The following is a 20,269-nucleotide window of genomic DNA, read 5'->3' as shown; positions in this document are numbered from 1 at the left end:
CCAGGCTGCTCTGTGCAAAACCACTAGACAGAGCAGGTAAGTACAGACACGTTTATTTCCCCCCCAGCCTCACCTAACCTTTAGAATCGCTTTAAATAGAAGACAATTTTTGGCACGATCAATCATTTTCATGATCAATGCCAAAATTTCACAATTTCTGTCAGGGTATGTACTTTTGAGCGTAACTGTATGTATAGGATGTCCAGACAGAGGGGAGTCTAATGAAACCCAACATAAGCATACACCATTTAAAAGGAGTAAACTATCATCTGAGATTGCACAATGTCCTGAAAAACAACAATACACTCAATATGTGGCTTCATGAATAGTATGCTTTTGTATAAACACTGACAGTATGTTGGGACACAGTAACACCAGAGTACAAAGTGGCCTATGATCTGGTACAGCATAGCTCCATGCATACAAGTCTGAGGATCAGACAAATCCAATGGCTGACTGCAGTATAGTTCTAGTACAGCACCAAAATATAGAACACCTTTTGATACAAAAGGTCTAATCCAAGTTGGAAAAATTATTAGACAACTAAATTTACAAAGTTAAAGAGTACTGTATTTATAGCCAATTTTGTTTTTAGTTTTAAAAGAATTTACAACCCCGTCAGGTTCTAATGCAGTCAGAAGCTGTGAGTGCTTCACTTCCTGTTTGGTAAAAACTTGTCCCCAGGTCACACACAAGTGACATTGCGTTGAGTTTTATTCACTGTAGCTGTGTTGCGATACGGTGCTTTGCATCAATCAGTGAACACCACCAAACAACAATTGCTAGATTGACTTCAAATAGCTTTTTTTTGGGTTAGGTAAGGCTGGCCAGCACAACCCAACACAAATCGTCCAAGCTTGACCAAATGTAACTACGTGGATTTTTTTCTTCAGCTACTGTATTAGGTATAACTGGGTATTCAAAAGTAAAACTGTGTCTTGGGGTGTAGTGTACATCTGTATCTACACTTACCTTGTACTGTATAATACAACATATACAGAAATATAAAGACACACAAAGCCCCGAGCTAAAGTTACCATATATTCTCTACATTCCATATATAGGTACACCACACACTACGGGGAGACCCGTCAGCAGGTATAACTATACGCAGTGCTCCATACGGTAGGTGAACATAATGCATAGCACTCGGGTACACAGCACCCTGCAGAAAAGAAGCCATCAAAAAATCTCATCAACCACAAATGTCAGACACATACACTGTATGAGAAGTGGAGGCATCAGGTATTATATATAAATATATAAGCATATATAAAGTGAAACGGGGTGTAATCCCTATAATCATCAGAGTTATTCTTTATATAATCACAGTGCAAAAAGGGTTAAGGCCCTGTCATCAACAGGACATAGGTGCGAGTGTGTACATACATGCACTGCAATCTGCGTCCAAGGGAAGCTCCTGTCAACATCATATATTATTCTAGATAAAATGACATATGTAGTAGAGCTCCTGCCATCCCCAGACACATAAATAAATATATATATATATATATATATATATATATATATATATATATATATATATATATATATATATAGACACACACACACTACAGTGGATATAAAAAGTCTACACACCCCTGTTAAAATGTCAAGTTTCTGTGATGTAAAAAAATGAGACAAAGAAATCATTTCAGAACTTTTTCCACCTTTAATGTGACCTATAAACTGTACAACTCAATTGAAAAACAAAGTGAAATCTTTTAGGGGAGGGGGAAGTAAACATAAAAAAGCTAAACTAATGTGGTTGCATAAGTGTGCACACCCTCTTATAACTGGGGATGTAGCTGTGTTCAGAATTAAGCAATCACATTCAAAATCATGGTAAATAGGAGTCAGTACACACCTGCCATCATTTAAAGTGCCTCTGATTAACCCCAAATGGAGTTCAGCTGTTCTAGTAGGTCTTCCCTGCCATTTTCTTAGTCGCATCCTACAGCAAAAGCCATGATCCGCAGAAAACTTCCAAAGCATCAGAGGAATCTCATTGTTAAAAGGTATCAGTCAGGAGAAGGGTACAAAAGAATTTCCAAGGCATTAGGTATAACATAGAACACAGTGACGACAGTCATCAACTGGAGAAAATATGGCGCAATAGTGACATTACCAAGTACTGGACGTTCCTCCAAAATTGATGAAAAGACGAGAAGAAAACTGGTCTGGGAGGCTGCCAAGAGGCCTACAGCAACATTAAAGGAGCTGCAGGAATATCTGGCAAGTACTGGCTGTGTGGTATGTGACAAAATCTCCCATATTCTTCATATGTCTGGGCTATGGAGTAGAGTGGCAATACGAAAGCCTTTTCTTATGAAGAAAAACATCCAAGCCTGGCTAAGTGCATCAAATTTTTAAAAGATTATGTCTCACAAAAGTTATCCATATAAAAATTCTATATAAGCCAGACAGACAAATTCCAGACAAATTTAAAAACTACAATCTGCGCCTAACTTTTTTGGGTTTCCTTATTTGTCAATAGATCTTGTTCTTAAAACATTCTGCTGGCTCCTGAATTCCACACTAATTTGTCTACCCCAGGACAAAGGCTCACCAGAAATGTTACAATCTAGCTATACACCCTATCTACAATTAAACTTTAGATCTACCAAAAGGACATATATGAGGCCCTCTTACCGTCTTATATTTTATTGTATTGTAACTGTACTGTCTCCCTTTATATTGTAAAGCGCTGCGCAATTTGTTAGCGCTATATAAATCCTGTATTATAATAACACCTAAATATCCAACAAATCTGTATCCAATAAGATAGGCCCTTACACTACATACTTCTTGGTAGATCTAAATACAATTGTACAATCAGTATGTGATGGGGTGAAGCTCCTGTCATCATCAGATACATTACATCACAAATAGAGATGGGCTTGGGCGTCCTTCAAACTCATCTCTAGTCAAGTTCTGAACTTGGGCATTTTTCTTTCTTTACTTCAATAAGCTGCAGGCCAGGTCATTCCTCACTTTGCAGATGACATAAACAAAGAGGTCGGCTATGGGGTGGGGGAAAAAAAAAAAAGGAGCATGAACTCAGAGTTTGGCTAGAGATGAGTGAAGGGAACCCTTGTCATCATCAGTTATGTACAGTATATAATTTACAGTCACAAACGCTGCAATGGAATGAAGGCCCTGTCATCACCAGATATTATTCTGGATCTAATCATAAAAACAGTATAACTAATTGAAGCTTCAGTCATTTTCATATACTATACTAAATAGGATCACCACCATCATCATCACATATAGTTTCATATGGCCCTGTTCACACAGGCATATTTAAAGGAGAAGCACAGCCAAAGCTCTTTTGGCTGTACTTCTGTAGATTACAGGAGTGCAGTTAATTCTGCACTCCTGTGACCTGTTTTAAGTTGACAGTGGGATGAAGCCTGTTTTCGGCTGACGTCACTCAAGTCGGTCCAGGCTGGGGAAACAACCCGACTTCAAAGTGGGGATCCACCCCAGATTCTTGAGCGGCACCTGGCTCAGCCTCTCAGCAATGTGCTGAGAGCCTGAGCCAGCCGACCCCTCCATGTCCACAGCCCAGTGCTCCAGTGATCACTGGGGGGGGCAGAGTAGACAGCAGTGATGAGAAAGTCACTGCTCTCTGCTCAGAGCAGGTGTAAGAACTCAGTGGTCATGTGATCGCGGAGTTCTCTCACTTGGAGTTGGCGGGGGACCGATGCTGCATCCACCTAGGTATGATTTTTCTTTTTAAATAAATATATACGATACTTTTAAGTGTACACCTGTGCAAGAGGCTTGGTTTGCCCGCACAAGTGTTCTGTGCATCCCCGTGCAGGCAGTCCCATGTATGTCAAATTGCGACACACTGGTCTGTGCAGCTCCTGCATCCAAACAGACAAGAATGGGACTGCCTGCCTGGGGATGCATGGAACACTGTGCAGGCAAACCCAGCCCTTGCATTGGTAAATGCTTAGGCTTTGCTCACGCCAGTGCGTTGTGGTAAAAGCGCACAAAACACACGGCAATGCCATTAATTCCTAATGACACCCCCATGCATCTTGCATCAAACGTGAACCCGTGAAAAATGATCACGCACTCTGATGGGGTACACCCCGATCACCAGATGATATTGTCTTATATAAAATAAATCACAGTGTAATGGGGTAATCCACTGTCACTGTGATCAGATAGGATTTTATATAGTGTCATTGTGATGGGATATGAGCCCCCTATGTTCAGGTAGAATTCATTCTCTTTACTGACAGATGAAAGTGGGGAGGACCCCTCTCATTATTATAAAGAAATAAAATAATGATCATGCACACCTGTGTAACGGGTCACCTTTTTGGAGCCTTTCTTGGCGCTTCTGTCATGTGACAGAATAGGGCAGCCCATTCCCTTTAATGAGCTGTCCTACATGCACCAAAGTAGCTCATGTAACTTTTTCGGCCCTGAGGCAAGCACATTCTGCATTTTGCTGTGGAACTGCTATTCATGTTTGAGGCACCATCAAAGTCGTAGTAAACACTGCTGGAATACTTGTGTCTACAAGTAAACTTATAATAAAGCTAAATAATGTCAAAGCCAGGTAACCCTCCCCCCCAAATGGTGCTTGGGGGGGCAGAAAATGATGGTATGGGGTAACTTTCTGTCATCACTTATTGATCAATCAATATATCTATGTATGTAGATAGGTATATAATGATCCTTCACGCTGTTATGGGGTAACCCCGTCATCATCACTTTTTAATCTATATATCTATGTATATAGATAGGTAGCTAATGATCATTCACACTGTTATGGGGTAACCCCATCATCACTTATTGATCTATCAATCTATATATCTATGTATATAGATAGGTAGCTAATGATCATTCACACTGTTATGGGACAACCCCATCATCATCACTTATTGATCCATATATATATATATATATATATATATATATATTTATTTATTTATTTATTTATTTATTAGGGACTGATGTTATTGTACAATATATGTATGTAAAGCGCTATAGAAGTACCTGAAATATATATATATATATATATATATATAATGCTCATCTACAATGTTATGGGGTGATCCCCTGTCATCATCACTGATTTATCTATTAATCAATATATATGTAGATAAATAATACTCCTACACAATGTTATGGGGTGATCCCCTGCCATCATCACTTATTTATCTATCAATATATATATATGTATATAGAGAGATAATGCTCCTACACAATGTTATGGGGTGATCCCCTGTCATCATCACTGATTTATCTATCAATCAATATATATGTAGAAAGATAGAGAGATAATGCTCCTACACAATGTTCTGGGGTGATCCCCTGTCATCATCACAGATTTATCTATCAATATACATGTATATACAGTCATGGCCGAAATTGTTGGCACCCTTGATATTTTTCCTGAAAATCAAGTATTTCACACAAAAAAGGTATTGCATTAACACATGTTTTGCTATACACATGTTTATTCCCTTTGTATGTATTGGAACAAATATAAAACAGAGGCAGAAAAGCAAATATGACATAATGTCACACAAAACCCCAAAAATGGGCTGGACAAAAGTATTGGCACCCTTAACTTAATATTTGGTTGCACACCCTTTGGAAAACATAACTGAAATCAGTCGCTTCCTATAACCATCAATAAGCTTCTGACACCTCTCACCCGGAATTTTGGACCACTCTTCCTTTGCAAACAGCTCCAGGTCTCTCTTATTGGAAGGACACCTTTTCCCAACAGCAATTTTAAGATCTCTCCACAGGTGTTCAATGGGATTTAGATCTGGGCTCATTGCTGGCCACTTCAGAACTCTCCAGCGCTTCTTTGCCATCCATTTCTGAGTGCTTTTTGACGTATGTTTGGGGTCATTGTCCTGCTGGAAGACCCAGGATCTTGGACGCAAACCCAGCTTTCTGACACTGGGCCCTACAGTGCGACCCAAAATCCTTTGGTAATCCTCAGATTTCATGATGCCTTGCACACAGTCAAGGCACCCAGTGCCAGAGGCAGCAAAACAACCCCAAAACATCATTGAACCTCCACCATATTTTACCGTAGGTACTGTGTTTTGTTCTTTGTAGGCCTCATTCCGTTTTCGGTAAACAGTAGAATGATGTGCTTTACCGAAAAGCTCTATCTTGGTCTCATCTGTCCACAAGACGTTTTCCCAGAAGGCTTTTGGCTTACTCAAGTACATTTTGGCAAACTGTAGTCTTGCTTTTTTATGTCTCTGTGTCAGCAGTGGGGTCCTCCTGGGTCTCCTGCCATAGCGTTTCATTTCATTTAAATGTCGACGGATAGTTCGCGCTGACACTGATGCTCCCTGAGCCTGCAGGACAGCTTGAATGTCTTTGGAACATGTTTGGGGCTGCTTATCCACCATCCGGACTATTCTGCGTTGCAATCTTTCATCAATTTTCCTCATCCGTCCACGACCAGGGAGATTAGCTACAGTGCCATGGGTTGCAAACTTCTTGATAATGTTGCGCACTGTGGACAAAGGCAAATCTAGTTCTCTGGAGATGGACTTGTAACCTTGAGATTGTTGATATTTTGCCACAATTTTGGTTCTCAGGTCCTCAGACAGTTCTCGTCTCCTCTTTCTGTTGTCCATGCTTAGTGTGGCACAGACAGACACACAATGCAAAGGTTAAGTGAACGTCTCTCCTTTTTATCTGCTTTCAGGTGTGATTTCTATATTGCCCACACCTGTTACTTGCCCCAGGTGAGTTTACAGGAGCATCACATGCTTGTAACATTCTTATTTATCCGCAGTTGTGAAAGGGTGCCAATACTTTTGTCCAGCCCATTTTTGGAGGTTTGTGTGACATTATGTCGAATTTGCTTTCTTTCCTCCCTTTTTTTGTTTTGTCCCAATACACACAAAGGGAATAAACATGTGTATAGCAAAACATGTGTTAATGCAATACGTTTCGTGAGAAATACATGATTTCCTGGAGAAATATCAAGGGTGCCAACAATTTCGGCCATGACTGTATATATATATATAGATAATGCTCCTACACAATGTTCTGGGGTGATCCCCTGTCATCATCACTGATTTATCTATCAATATACATGTATATATATAGATAATGCTCCTACACAGTGTTATGGGGTGATCCCCTGTCATCATCACTGATTTATCTATCAATATACATGTATATATATAGATAATGCTCCTACACAATGTTATGGGGTGATCCCCTGTCATCATCACTGATTTATCTATCAATATACATGTATATATATATATATATATATAGATAATGCTCCTACACAATGTTCTGGGGTGATCCCCTGTCATCATCACTGATTTATCTATCAATATACATGTATATATATAGATAATGCTCCTACACAGTGTTATGGGGTGATCCCCTGTCATCATCACTGATTTATCTATCAATATACATGTATATATATAGATAATGCTCCTACACAATGTTATGGGGTGATCCCCTGTCATCATCACTGATTTAGCTATCAATATACATGTATATATATAGATAATGCTCCTACACAATGTTATGGGGTGATCCCCTGTCATCATCACTGATTTAGCTATCAATATACATGTATATATATATATAGATAATGCTCCTACACAATGTTCTGGGGTGATCCCCTGTCATCAGCAGATATGATTTCCTATAGAACAGTGTGAGTGTAATTGGGTCATCAGATGTTATTTTTATATCTAATAATAATGACAGACAGTGTCACGTGATGTGAGCCCCCCTGTCCCCAGGTCGCCCCCTCACAGACAGACATACACAGGGTGAGACCACAGTGCAGTAAACTTACAAATTTCTTGGACTTCTCCCCCCCTCCTCCTTCTTCCAGGTTCTTCATCTTCTTCTTGTCCTTACTGCTCTTGTTCGGAGCCGGGGGCCCCCCTCCATAACCTCCTCCTCCGGCTGGCGGATCCATGCCGCCGGCTCTCTGTCTCCCCCGAGGCCTGGCCTGGCAGAGAACGAAGTGTTGGGTCGGTGTGGCCCTTCCCGCTCTGCTACCTGTGCGGAGCGCTGTGTGATCACTACAAGGTCCCCTCCTTTCCTCCTAGGGCAGTCCGGGGCCCTCTGCTGTCCGGCACACGGGGCTGACCCCTGCTACTCGCTTCCCCTGCACTACACGCTGCCCGGGCCTCATTAGCATACACGCTGAATATTCATGAGTACGCGTGCAACAGGCGATCCCATTCACACGTGAGGGCGGAAGAAAGGGCAAAACTCCACTTTGAAAGAAGTTGTTCCTCAGCACTTCCGGGTGCAGACCAGACCAAGTGTAAAACCGGGGGAGGCATGAGTTTTCCCTCACTTTAGCTATCAGAGGTGATAGTTTGTAAAGCTTGTCGTGCTTTAAAATTGAGCCTTTATTGATATAGCTTGAGTGGAGCTGCCGTTCTTTCTTCAGAAGGCATTCAGAATGTACCATTTCATCACTAAACCAATACAAGCCAAGTGGGTGTGTTCGGAATTATTCAAACGGCCACACTGCCCTCTGCTGGACATTTCTGTATTAAGCATCTGGACCTTCTTTTTGTACCTTCTCTGCATATGTAAACTCTCACCTTGTAAAAGAACCCATTCAGTTTAGAAATTAAAGACAACACATTACTGTATAGATATTAAAAAAACATTATAAAATACGTTTCCCTTTTTATATATGACCACATACCCCCCTAGCTGCATAAGGATCTTGGAGAGTTAAGGGAGGAGAAGTAACAGCACACTGATCTTCCCACTGAATGGCTGTGCAGGACGGGAGGACATATTAGCACAAATCTGATCATTGGATTAGCTCCCAGCACAGCCAGAAAACTGACCACACTGTGCTCTTTTGCCTAGAGCGGTCAATTTTTAATAGGAAAGCAGATGGACTGGCAGGAAAAGAAATTCTGAATCGACATATTCTTTAAAATATATGTAAACCCTCACCTTGTAAAACAACCCGTTCTGTTTTGAAAATGAAATGCAAGGCAATATATACAGTGCCTTGAAAAAGTATTCATACCCCTTGAAATTTTCCACATTTTACCATGTTACAACCAAAAATGTAAATATATTTAATTGGGATTTTATGTGATAGACACAAAGTGGCACATAATTGTGAAGTGGAAGGAAAATGATAAACGGTTTTCAACATTTTCTACAAATAAATATGTGAAAAGTGTGGTGTGCATTTGTATTCAGCCCCCCCGGAGTCAATACTTTGTAGAACCACCTTTCGCTGCAATTACAGCTGCAGCGAAAGGTGGGTATGTCTCTACCAGCTTTGTACCTCTAGCTTCTTGCCGACCGCGCATAGCCGAAAGACGGCTTCACTGCGGCCGGCCAGTTCTGAGTGGACGTCATATGACGTCCTCCCAGAACGCGCTCTCCTGCGCGCCCCAGGGGGCGCGCACCCGGCGATCTCCGTGATCGCTGTGTCCTACGGACACAGCTCATCACGTGATGTGGTGAAAGGCCGATCCCACTGGCCTTTTACCACGTGATCAGCGGTGTCCAATGACACGCTGATCACAGGGAAATGCAAGTGCCGGTTCTCGGCTGCACTTTCCTCACGCTGTCAGATCGTGAGGAAAGTACTGCCGAGAACCGGCAGTTGTCAGAGCGGGGATCGGCACCGATCATCAGGGCACTGCTGATCGGTGCCCAGCAGTGACACCCGCAAGTTCCGCCCAGCAGTGCGCCCACTAGCCCCGCCCACCCGTTCCCAGCAGTGCCCCCACCTGTGCCCAGCAGTGCCCCCACCTGTGCCCAGCAGTGCCCCCACCTGTGCCACTCTGCAGTGCCACCTACCTGTGCCCAGAAGTGCCACCTACATGTGCCCAGCAGTGCCACCCACCTGTGCCCACCCACCAGTGCCACCCACCTGTGCCCACCAGTGCCAGCCACCTGTGCCCACCCACCTGTGCTGCCCACCAGTGCCACCCACCAGTGCAGCCCAGCAGTGCTGCCCAGCAGTGCCACCAGTCAGTGCCCAGGGGTTGTGCCAGTCAGTGCCGCCAGTCAGTGCCCAGAAGTGATGGCAGTCAGTGCCGTCTATCAGTACCCATCATCAGTGTCACCTATCAGTGCCGCCTATCAGTGCTGCATATCAGTGCCGCCTATCCGTGACCCCTAATTAGTGCTGTCTATCAGTGCCGCCTATCCGTGCCACCTCATTAGTACTGCCTATCAGTGCCCTTTAGTGCTGCCTATCAGTGCCCATCAGTGCCGCCTATCAGTGCCCATCAGTGCCGCCTCATCAACGCAAATCAGTGAAGGAGAAAAAATACCTGTTTGAAAAATTTTATAAAAGAAACAAATAAACTTTTTTTTTTTTTCAAATTTTTTGCACTTTTTTTAATTTATAGCGCAAAAAGTAAAGTGCCCAGTGGCGATTAAATACCACCAAAAGAAAGCTCTATTTGTGAGAAAAAAATGATCAAAATTTCATATGGGTACAATGTTGCATGACTGCGCAATTGTCAATCAAAGTGCGGCAGCGCTGAAAGCTGAAGATTGGCCTGGTAAGGAAGGGGGTATAAGTGCCTGGTAGGCAAGTGGCTAGAGAGTGACATTTTTACCCATTCTTCTTTGCAAAATAGCTCAAGCTCTGCCAGATTGGATGGAGAGCGTCAGTGAACAGCAATTTTCAAGTCTTGCCACAGATTCTCAATTGGGTTTAGGTCTGGACTTTGACTGAGCCATTCTAACACATGAATATGCTTTGATTGAAACCATTCCATTGTAGCTCTGGCTGTATGTTTACGGTTGTTGTCCTGCTGGAAGGTGAACTTCCACCCCAGTCTCAAGTCTTTTGTAGACTCTAACAGGTTTTCTTCTAAGATTGCCCTGTACTGGGCTCCATCCATCTTCCCATCAACGCTGACCAGCTTCCCTGTCCCTGCTGAAGAAAAGTATCCCACAACATGATGCTGCCACCACCATGTTTCACAGTGGGGATAGTGTGTTCAGGGTGATGTGCAGTGTTAGTTTTCCGCCACACACAGCGTTTTGATTTTAGGCCAAAAAGTTCAATTTTGGTCTCATCTGACCAGAGCACCTTCTTCCACATGTTTGCTGTGTCCCCCACATGGCTTCTCGCAAACTGCAAACGGGACTTCTTAAGGCTTTCTTTCAGCAATGGCCTTCTTCTTGCCACTCTTCCATAAAAGCCAGATTGGTGGAGTGCACGACTAATAGTTGTCCTGTGGACAGATTCTCCCACCTGAGCTGTGGATCTCTGCAGTTCCTCCAGAGTTACTATGGATCTCCTGGCTGCTTCTCTGATTAATGCTCTCCTTGCCCTGCCTGTCAGTTTAGGTGGACGGCCATGTCTTGGTAGGTTTGCAGTTGTGCCATACTCTTTCCAGTTTTGAATGGTAGATTGAACAGTGCTCCGCGAGATGTTCAAAGCTTGGGATATTTTTTGTATAACCTAACCCTGCTTTAAACTTCTCCACAATTTTCACTCCACCACGTTGCATGGGATGGGGGAGGAGCCTGAACATGGCGCCGACAGGATGCACAGGCTAGGTGCTCCTGATGCCCTCCAAAAATAATGTATAAGTATATCTAACTGTCTGCTGCCGCCCTACCCTACCTTGTCCCACTGTGCGTTCCTCGTCTGGTGCGGAGTCGTCGGTGTGATCCCGGAGGGAGAGGAGAGCCCATGCCTCCGGTCGGCTGGGAGGAGAGAGCCAGCGCAGTGGACTGGTGGGAGCACTCATATGACAGTGACGTGGAAGTCTCGGAGATGCTGCTGTAAGTGAGGAGGAAAGGAGCAGACACAAAACATCGGATCGGCGATATTCACGGAGGGTGACCACTCTGTACCATATGCGGCCACCTCAGCAAGCAGAATCCCAGCTGGAGAGGACTGAGAAGGAAACAAGGTGTTCCACTTTCTGGAGGCTGGCAGAGGTGGTGAGTTGCTGAAGAAGCGGTGTATCCCTATAGACTGTACTAAACTATATTTAAGGAGGAATTGTGGAACAAACCCCTAGGTGGCCTGTGGGAAAAACATCAAAAATCAAAGAAAATCATGGGTCACCCATTGGATCCAGAAGAAAAAGAGAGGGAGACCGTTTTTTGATCCGTGGATAAATAAGGAGAAAAAGGGAAGAAAAGAGAAAGGAAAAGTTGGATAAGCCAGATAAGGAACCCTGAAAGGGAAAACCAAAGGGGGTACATGGGGAGAGATTAGAATATTCCTTTAATATACCCCAAAAAAGAAAAGAAGAGTACCTGTACTAAACCATAAATTTAATTACTGCAACTTTGGAAATAGCACACTGTTCTGAATGGTAAAATTAGGAGTTTAACATAAACATAATGAAGAACAGATCTGTAAAAGGAGGGGGAACGAGAACACTCCAATCAAGTACAAGCACAATAAGAAACTATATGCCTTCATAGCAGAAAAGCCCAGAGAACCAAACCGCTGAGAGAGAGCAGGGAGAAAAGGGAAGACACAAACTGGGAAACAACAAAGGAGATCAATCTAGACTGTCATTAGGAATATCGAGTATAAACCAGACTAAAGAATCTTTAAATGGGGGGTGTGTCCAAGTTGGCGACCGGAGCGGATGCTTAAGAAGAGAGCTCTACCGCCTCCATACAGCATCCGTCTTCATCCAGGGGGTAGTGGGATCCCGCTGACATCGTGGATCCCTGCGGACCTCCACTGCAGCCTGGAGAGGGGATTCGAGTCCAATTGACCCCCGTCCGCGGAGCCGGAGGATCGTGGCCTACTGCGGCCTGCCAAGAGGCCTGAACCTGGCCTGTGTTACATTCGGATGTGGCGGCCTGTGGCTTGGATCCCGAGGAGGTGAGCTGCTGACGGGGGGAGGGTGGCGCCCTATGTCGACCCCTACATCCCGTTCTGGGGCCCAGAATCCTGCTGGGACCTGTGTTCAGGGGAGCCCGTGTGTTCCCCCCAGGGGAGAGGAGGATTGGCCTGGTCTGGTGGCTCTGTGGAGGGGTGGCTGCTGCCTGGATGGGGACTGTTGGAACTGCCTGTGTACTCCCCCCCTCCAAAGAATTGCTACTTTGTCCCCTGAGGGGCTCTAGAGGCTCTGTGCCTTGGTTGGCCCCTGTCCTGGGCTCTGTACCTGCGCTACCTGGGCTGCCTGTACCTGTGCGTAGGGCTCCACTATCTGTCAAGACTCTTACATTCCTTCCCCCTTGAGAAGCTGGTGTGTTGAGATTTTGCGGGCAGAGTCGCTTCCCTCTGAGTTGGGTTCAGATTCCGCCTAGTTTATATTTTTTCAGTCATATGTGGGGGCCAGCTAACAGTGTTCCACGCCAATTGTTGTAGTAACCACTTATTTGGCTGATGCGACAGAATATCGGGGATGACTAGAGGAAAGCCTGTAACCTGCTGGCAGAAAGACCGAAACTACACAAACTGTGAAAACCAGCAGGCCCTCGGGGGCTAAAGCGGGGACCACCATGGCCGCATCCCCCTCCCAAGAACCCAATACACTTTCTGCACCGGCGGGCTTTAATTCTCTCATGATGGCAATTACCAACTGTCAGGCGGTGCTCACCACGAAAATGCAACACCTGCAGACTGATGTGGGGCTGATCCAGAGGGATCTTGAATCATTCCGGGGCCAAGTTGCAGCGGTCGAGCAGCATTTTAGTGATGCGACCATTTGGCAGAGATGCATACTCTGCGGGTTAAGGTCAAATACCTTAAGACCAGAGCAGAGGATGCAGAGAATCGTAGCAGGAGTAACAACCGCCATGTGGTGGGTCTTCCTGAAGGGGCAGAGGGTGACGATCTGCCTCAGTTTACCGAAAACCTCCTTCGCTCCTTTGCTGCTGTGAGACACTTTTTCCAGCTTCTTTGTGGTCGAGAGAGCCCATAGAATGCCAACAGCCAGGGGCCCGCCTGGTTTCCCGCCACGCACCTTTATTTTCAAGCTGCTGAACTACTGGGATCGAGATATGGCACTAAGGACAGCCAGGGCCCAGGGGGAACTGCGCTATGAAAATCACAAGTTAATGTTGTTTCCTGACTACTCAGTCGATACCCTATGGCAACGCAATTCTTTGATGCTGTTAAGGCTCAACTACTTGCAAAAGCCTTACTTATGGCATGTTTTTCCCTGCGAAGCTCAGAGTTCAAGATGGTGAAACCACGCGCTTCTTCACTGTGCCTGAGGAGGCAGCATCCTGGTTGGAAACCTTACGATCTCAGCACTGATATTGTTGCATCATGAGAGGCTTGTAAGGCTACTCTTAGGGGTCAATATTGGACCCTGATAGGGGGGCTACAGGTTAGGCGGCCAGCTCAAGTAATCACTAGGTTGAAAAGGCAGGTGGAGGTAATGCAAAGAGAGCAAAGGAAGCTATCATATAAGCTGGAAGACCAAGAGAATTGAGAAAGAAGGAACAATCTGAGGATCCAGGGTCTGCTAGGAGTCTGTAAAGGAGAAGATTTATTGGATGAAATGAGAAAAGTGTTTAACCCACTAAGGTAGACCAGTGACAGACTAGTTGAAAATAGATAAGAGTACATAGGACTAGGCGGCCTCATTGAATGGCATTGGAAACCCCCAAGGACGTGATTGTACAATTTCACCATTATGAAGATAAAGCTAATATCTGGAAGAAGATCCAAGGGATTTCTGCAATAAGACACAAAGAAACGAATCTGCAAATTTGTGCAGACAAAGCACCAGAGACATTGGCCAGAAGAAGATCTCTGAAACCATTACTGAAGCAGATACACAATAAAAATATTCGATACAACTGGGGGTTTCCAGCATGCTTGATAGGATGGAAAGATGGACACTCTGCATCACGTACCTGGTGATGGAGGCCAATGGAGAGAGGGCTTCCCTTGCGGCTAAGTTCCGGACTCCCTTGAGAGTGGGACAGCGGGAGTCAGGACCAAAGTTGCACAGGTCGCCTGTAGGGGTGCTGGTTGGTGGTCCACTCAGAAGGACAGCTGGTGCACAGAGATAGGTCTGCAGACAGGAGGCACCTATGCGTGGTATGCAAGCACTTCCGGGATTTAGATGTTTACTGGGTAGTCGGTTCAAGCCAAGGTCAGGTACCAGGTGGGAATCAGAGCAGACGTAGTCAGATGGGATAGCTGAGGTCATACACAGAGGAGCGAGAGAGAGAGAGTATCCGTAAGCCAAGCCAAGGTCAGATCATGGTTAAAGCAGAGTAGACAGGTCCAGGAGCAAGCCGAGTTGGTAACAGGAAATCACAGGTCAGAATCACAGGGAACAGGAAACAGGAACAGGGCACGGGGAGCTAGAGATCATCTAGAGGAAGTGATGAGCCTCCTTATAAAGGCCGTCTGGCACCAGACTGAGGCTGATGTGTACTTGTGCGGCCATGTAGAGTACTGGCAGAAATGCCAGATCTTCCAGATCTTCTGGTGTGGACAGGACCCTGACACTCTGTGATATTGAGATTCCCAGAAGATTTGCGGGACTTCTGTGAAAGACTAGATTTGCAGATAATGGATATACCAGTATGGTCTGAAGGGGCTAAGGAGAGTACAGAGTTAGGAAAAGAGAAGTGGTAATTAGTTTACAAAAAGAGATTGAAATAGAAATAATATGAGTAGTAGTAGTCTGGAGGGGGAAGAGAGGGGAGAATAATGTAGGCAAGGGATAATGGTGGGGGGAACTAGTTTTTTTTGTCTCTCCTTTTTCCTTTCTATCTCTCTCCTACAGCCGATTCCCTCTCTTCTCTTTAGGGTTCTATAGGGTTTCTCCCCCTTCCCATGTGGTAGCAGTGATCGGGCGAGGACTAGGGGACAGAAGAGAGGAAGCAGGTGATATCTGAAAGGTATAATCGTGGGACAGTGGGGGTTAGGGCGATTGTCTGAGGGAGGAATTTCATGGAAGATGAGCAGAGAGTTTCTCTAAAATAATGGTGGTATCAGGAGGTTCAATGTGTTACTGATTTTGTGACCCACAGATTGGAGATGGGGGTCCGGATAGGCATATGTCTCACCCTGGAAGAAAAGTAATTAGTGGAACCAGAACCACAACTGATTCCAGGAATAGAAATAGGCCAAAGGGTTTTATGTTCAGGGAAGGGGTGGAGGGAGGGCATTGAGGAGGGGGAAGGGGATGGTGGATGGGAGGGATGGGTAGTAAAGATTACTTTAAAGATAATTTCTTGCTCCAAATTCTATATACATGCACTCAGTTAAGTTGGAATAGTAATAGGAATGAATGTGTTTAACTTTATGACTTACAATATGAAAGGATTGAATACTCTGGTGAAAAGGCACAAGATTCTTGGGGAAATACATCAACGTGTATTTTAGTGTTTTTCCAAGAGACACATATATCTCAAAATACAAATGTTAAGTTATATTCCAAATACTACCCAGCCTGGCATTACACTGATTCACCAATAAAACAGGCAAAAGGAGTAGCAATTGGGTTAGCAAAAAATGTAAGATTCATCTTGGAGGATAGATTGGTGGACCCAGAGGGTCAGTTCTTGTTCTTGAGAGGGAAATTACAGGGAATAGAATGTACAATATGTATTGCCCTAAGAGGGGTAAACCGATTGTGGCAGATTTTAACTTTTGCATGGATCCATGGATGGATATATCATCATGTGCGCAGAGAGATGGAGATAGAAATCTGAAGTCTGTTTAACAGGATGTTACATCAATGTCAATTGATAGATTCTTGGAGAATCAATCACCCAAGAGAAAGAGATTATACTTTCTTTTTTGCTGTGCATGGGATATACTCCAGATTAGATTATATAATGATAGAACATAGACTCTAGGAGTCTTTGGTGAAATCTAAAATCGAGATAATATCAATTTCAGACCATGCACCTGTCACAATGAGACTACAATTAGGTGGGGAGAGAAATAAAATAAATATATTGAAATTAAATGAGACGCTTCTACAGGAACCAGAGACGGAAGTAAGATTAAGGAGGGAAATAGAGAATTATTTTTTGTCTGAGATTGAAGGGGTATCGGTTGCTACAGTTTGGGATACACATAAGGCATATATTAGTGGAATCTTGATTTCTATAGGGGCTGAAAAACAAGAAATAACGTGGGAAAAAAATAAGTCTATTAACTGAGGAAGTATATGATTTATAATAAATACATAAAAAGAAAATAGAAATAGATATACAACAGAAGATAACTCTAAAAAGAGAAGAGTTAAAGGACCTAATGGAACAGGAAACAAGGAGAACCTTTAATAGGGTAGCAAAGGAGAGATATCAGTGGGGGAATAGACCAGGAAAATACCTAAGGAGAAGGTTAAGAGAAAAGAAATCATGGAATTATATAAAGAAAATTAAAGATGAGACAGGAGAAATAGTTTTTTCAACCACTGATATCACCAATACTTTAGAAAAATACTACAGTAGATTATACAAGGTAAAACCTAAGAACTTGAAATAAATGGAGAAAGAAAAAGAAAAAAAAAGGCAGGAATATTTAAAGGAGTACGGATTGCAAAGATTACAAGAAGAAAGATTAGTAGCCTTAGAAAAACCTACATCACACAAAGAAATTCAAGTTGCATTGAAGAATACACAAACAGAAAGGAGCCCTGGACCAGATGGGTATACAGTGAGATACTATAAGAAATTTAAAGAACAACTGGTTCCCAAAATGTGTAGGTACAGTTAGGTCCATATGTATTTGGACACAGGCACAATTTTAGTTTTTTTAAGGTATTTACCAAAACATATTCAAACTATAGTTATATAATGGATATGGGCTGAAAGTGCACACTCTCATGTTTAATTTGAGGGTATGTACATCCAAATTGGAGGAAAGGTTTAGGAATCTAAGCTCTTAAGAGTAGCCATCCCCCCCTTTTTTCAAGGGACCAAAAGTATTTGGACAATTGAATCAAAAGCAGTTTCATGGCCTGGTGTGGGCTACTCCTTCATTAATTCTTGATCAATTAAGCAAGTAAAATGTCTGGAGTTGATTCTAATTGTATTTGCATTTGGAATCTATTGCTGTGAACCTACATCATGCGTTCAAAGGAGCTGTCCGTGGAAGTGAAACAGGCCATTGTAAGGCTTCAAAAATAAAACAAATCCGTCAGATAGATAGCAGCAACATTAGGAGTGGCGAAATCAACAGTTTGGTACATTCTGAGGAAAGAACGCACTGGTGAGCTCAGCAACATAAAAAAGGCATGGACGTCCACGGAAGACAACAATGGTGGATGATCGCAGGATCCTCTCTTTGGCAAAGAAAAACCCATTCACAACACCCAGACAAGTGAAGGACACTCTCCAGGAGGTGGGCGTATCATTGTCAAAGTCTGCAATCAAGAGAAGATTTCATGAGAGCAAACACAGAGGGTTCACCACAAAGAGCAAACCATTCATAAGCATGAAGAATAGAAAAGCCAGATTAGACTTTGCCAAAAAACATCTAAAAAGCCAGACCAGTTCTGGAAAAGCATTCTTTGGATGGATGAAACTAAGATTAATTTGTACCAGAATGACAGGAAGAAAAAAAATGTGGAGAAGGCTTCGAACAGCTCCAAAGCACACAACGTCATCTGAAAAACATGGTGGAGGCAGTGTGATGGCATGGGCATGCATGGCCTCCAGTGGCACTGGGTCATTGGTGTTTATTGATGTGACAGAAGCAGCCGAATTAATTCTGCATTGTTGAGATATACTATCAGCCCAGATTCAGCCAAATGCAGCAACGTTGATTGGACGGCTCTTCACAGATGGACAATAATCCAAAACACACTGCAGAAGCAACCCAGGAGCTTTTGAAGGAAAAGAAGTGGAATATTATGCAATGGCCGAGTCAATCATCTGATCTCAACCCAATTGAGCACGCATTTCACTTGCTGAAGGCAAAACTAAAGGCAGAAAGACCCACAAACAAAGAACAACTGAAGAGAGCTGCAATTAGAGCCTGGCAAAGCATCAGAAAGGAGGAAACCCAGTCTTTGGTAATGTCCATGGGTTCCAGACTTCAGGCAGTCTTTGCCAATTAAGGATTCTCAACAAAATATTCAAAATTAACTTTTTATGATTATATTCAATTGTCCAGTTACTTTTGGTCCCTTGAAAAATGGGGGATGGCTACTCGTAAGAGCTGTAATTCCTAAACCCTTCCTTCAATTTAAATGTACATACCCTCAAATTAAACCTGAGAGTGTGCACTTTCAGCCACTATCCATTATATAACTATAGCTTGAATATGTTTTGGGAAAGACCTGAAAAAAATCTAAAATTTGTGCCTGTGTCCAAATATATATGGACCTAACTGTATATGAATGCATTAGGAGAGGGGATGGAAATGAGGGAGGAGTCGTTGCAGCCATATATTACAATTATACCCAAAAAGGGGAAAGATTGGTCCCAATGTGCTAGTTATAGACCTATATCACTACTAAATGTAGATACAAAATTATACAGAAAGGTCCTAGCAACTAGGTTGAAAGAGTTAATGCCAGAATGGATATACTTAGATCAAGTGGGATTCATTCCAGGCAGAGAAGGAAGGGACAATGGATTAAGATCTTTGCTCCTACTGCAAAAGAGTAAGAGAGAGAAGTCTCCTGTCTTGGTCATGTTGATAGATGTTGAAAAAGCATTCGACAGGGTAGACTTGGGATTTATGATTGACACATTAGAGGCATTAGGAATTAGACCCAAAATGGTACAGTGGATAAAAAAAGTTATATAGTCATCCATCAGCAGCAGTGAAGATTAATGGCATACTGTCACAGTTCTTCAAAATATATAAGGCAGGGGTGTCCACTTTGTCCCCTGCTATTTGTTATATCTCTGGAGCCATTATTAGCGACAGTACGAAATAGCGTAGACATAAAAGGAATTTTGATAGGAGATGTGGAACACAAGGTTGGGTGCATGCAGACGATATGTTATTTTATATCGTATATCCTAGATTAACATTACCTAATGAGAATATTAATATATTATGAAGAACTATCAAATTTAAAAATAAATCCGTTCTTTTCAAGATTTAAAAAACAAAATGGATTTATTTTTTATATTGGATGAATGGCTGTATTATCAAATAAGACATTTTGTTGCAGCGTTCCCGCAGCCATTAAGGGTGGGGGAGGACATGTATCCGTTTGAGCAGATGTTTCATTCAGATATAATGAGAAAACATGCCACCTCCCACATTTATAAGACTCTTATTACAATATCTGGATCTGTCTCTCCACCATTCTTGGAGAGGTGGGAAAAGGAGCTTGGGACAAAATTGAGTGGACATGCAAAAAAGAAA

The 20,269-nt window shown here is 43.2% G+C and overlaps 1 protein-coding gene across 2 annotated transcripts in view; it reads right to left on the bottom strand.

The window, feature by feature from the left end:
• DIAPH1 (diaphanous related formin 1) overlaps positions 1-8,312 on the bottom strand; it is a 238,965-nt gene extending 230,653 nt beyond the window's left edge. The window contains exon 1 of one of the 2 annotated variants that reach the window (XM_089656710.1): positions 7,829-8,312. In XM_089656710.1, the coding sequence (XP_089512836.1) occupies positions 7,829-7,954 (126 nt within the window). In that variant the 5' untranslated portion in view covers positions 7,955-8,312. The remainder of the gene's footprint in view (positions 1-7,828) is intronic. The other variant, XM_089656643.1, reaches the window with a different exon arrangement.
• Between the last annotated feature and the right edge of the window lie 11,957 nt (positions 8,313-20,269).

Source organism: Staurois parvus, unplaced genomic scaffold, assembly GCF_062004578.1.
Source record: "Staurois parvus isolate SC_StPar_1 unplaced genomic scaffold, SC_StPar_1.0 ptg000006l, whole genome shotgun sequence".
NCBI classification, from domain to species: Eukaryota; Metazoa; Chordata; class Amphibia; order Anura; family Ranidae; genus Staurois; species Staurois parvus.
This window is presented reverse-complemented; position numbering and strand designations above follow the sequence as displayed.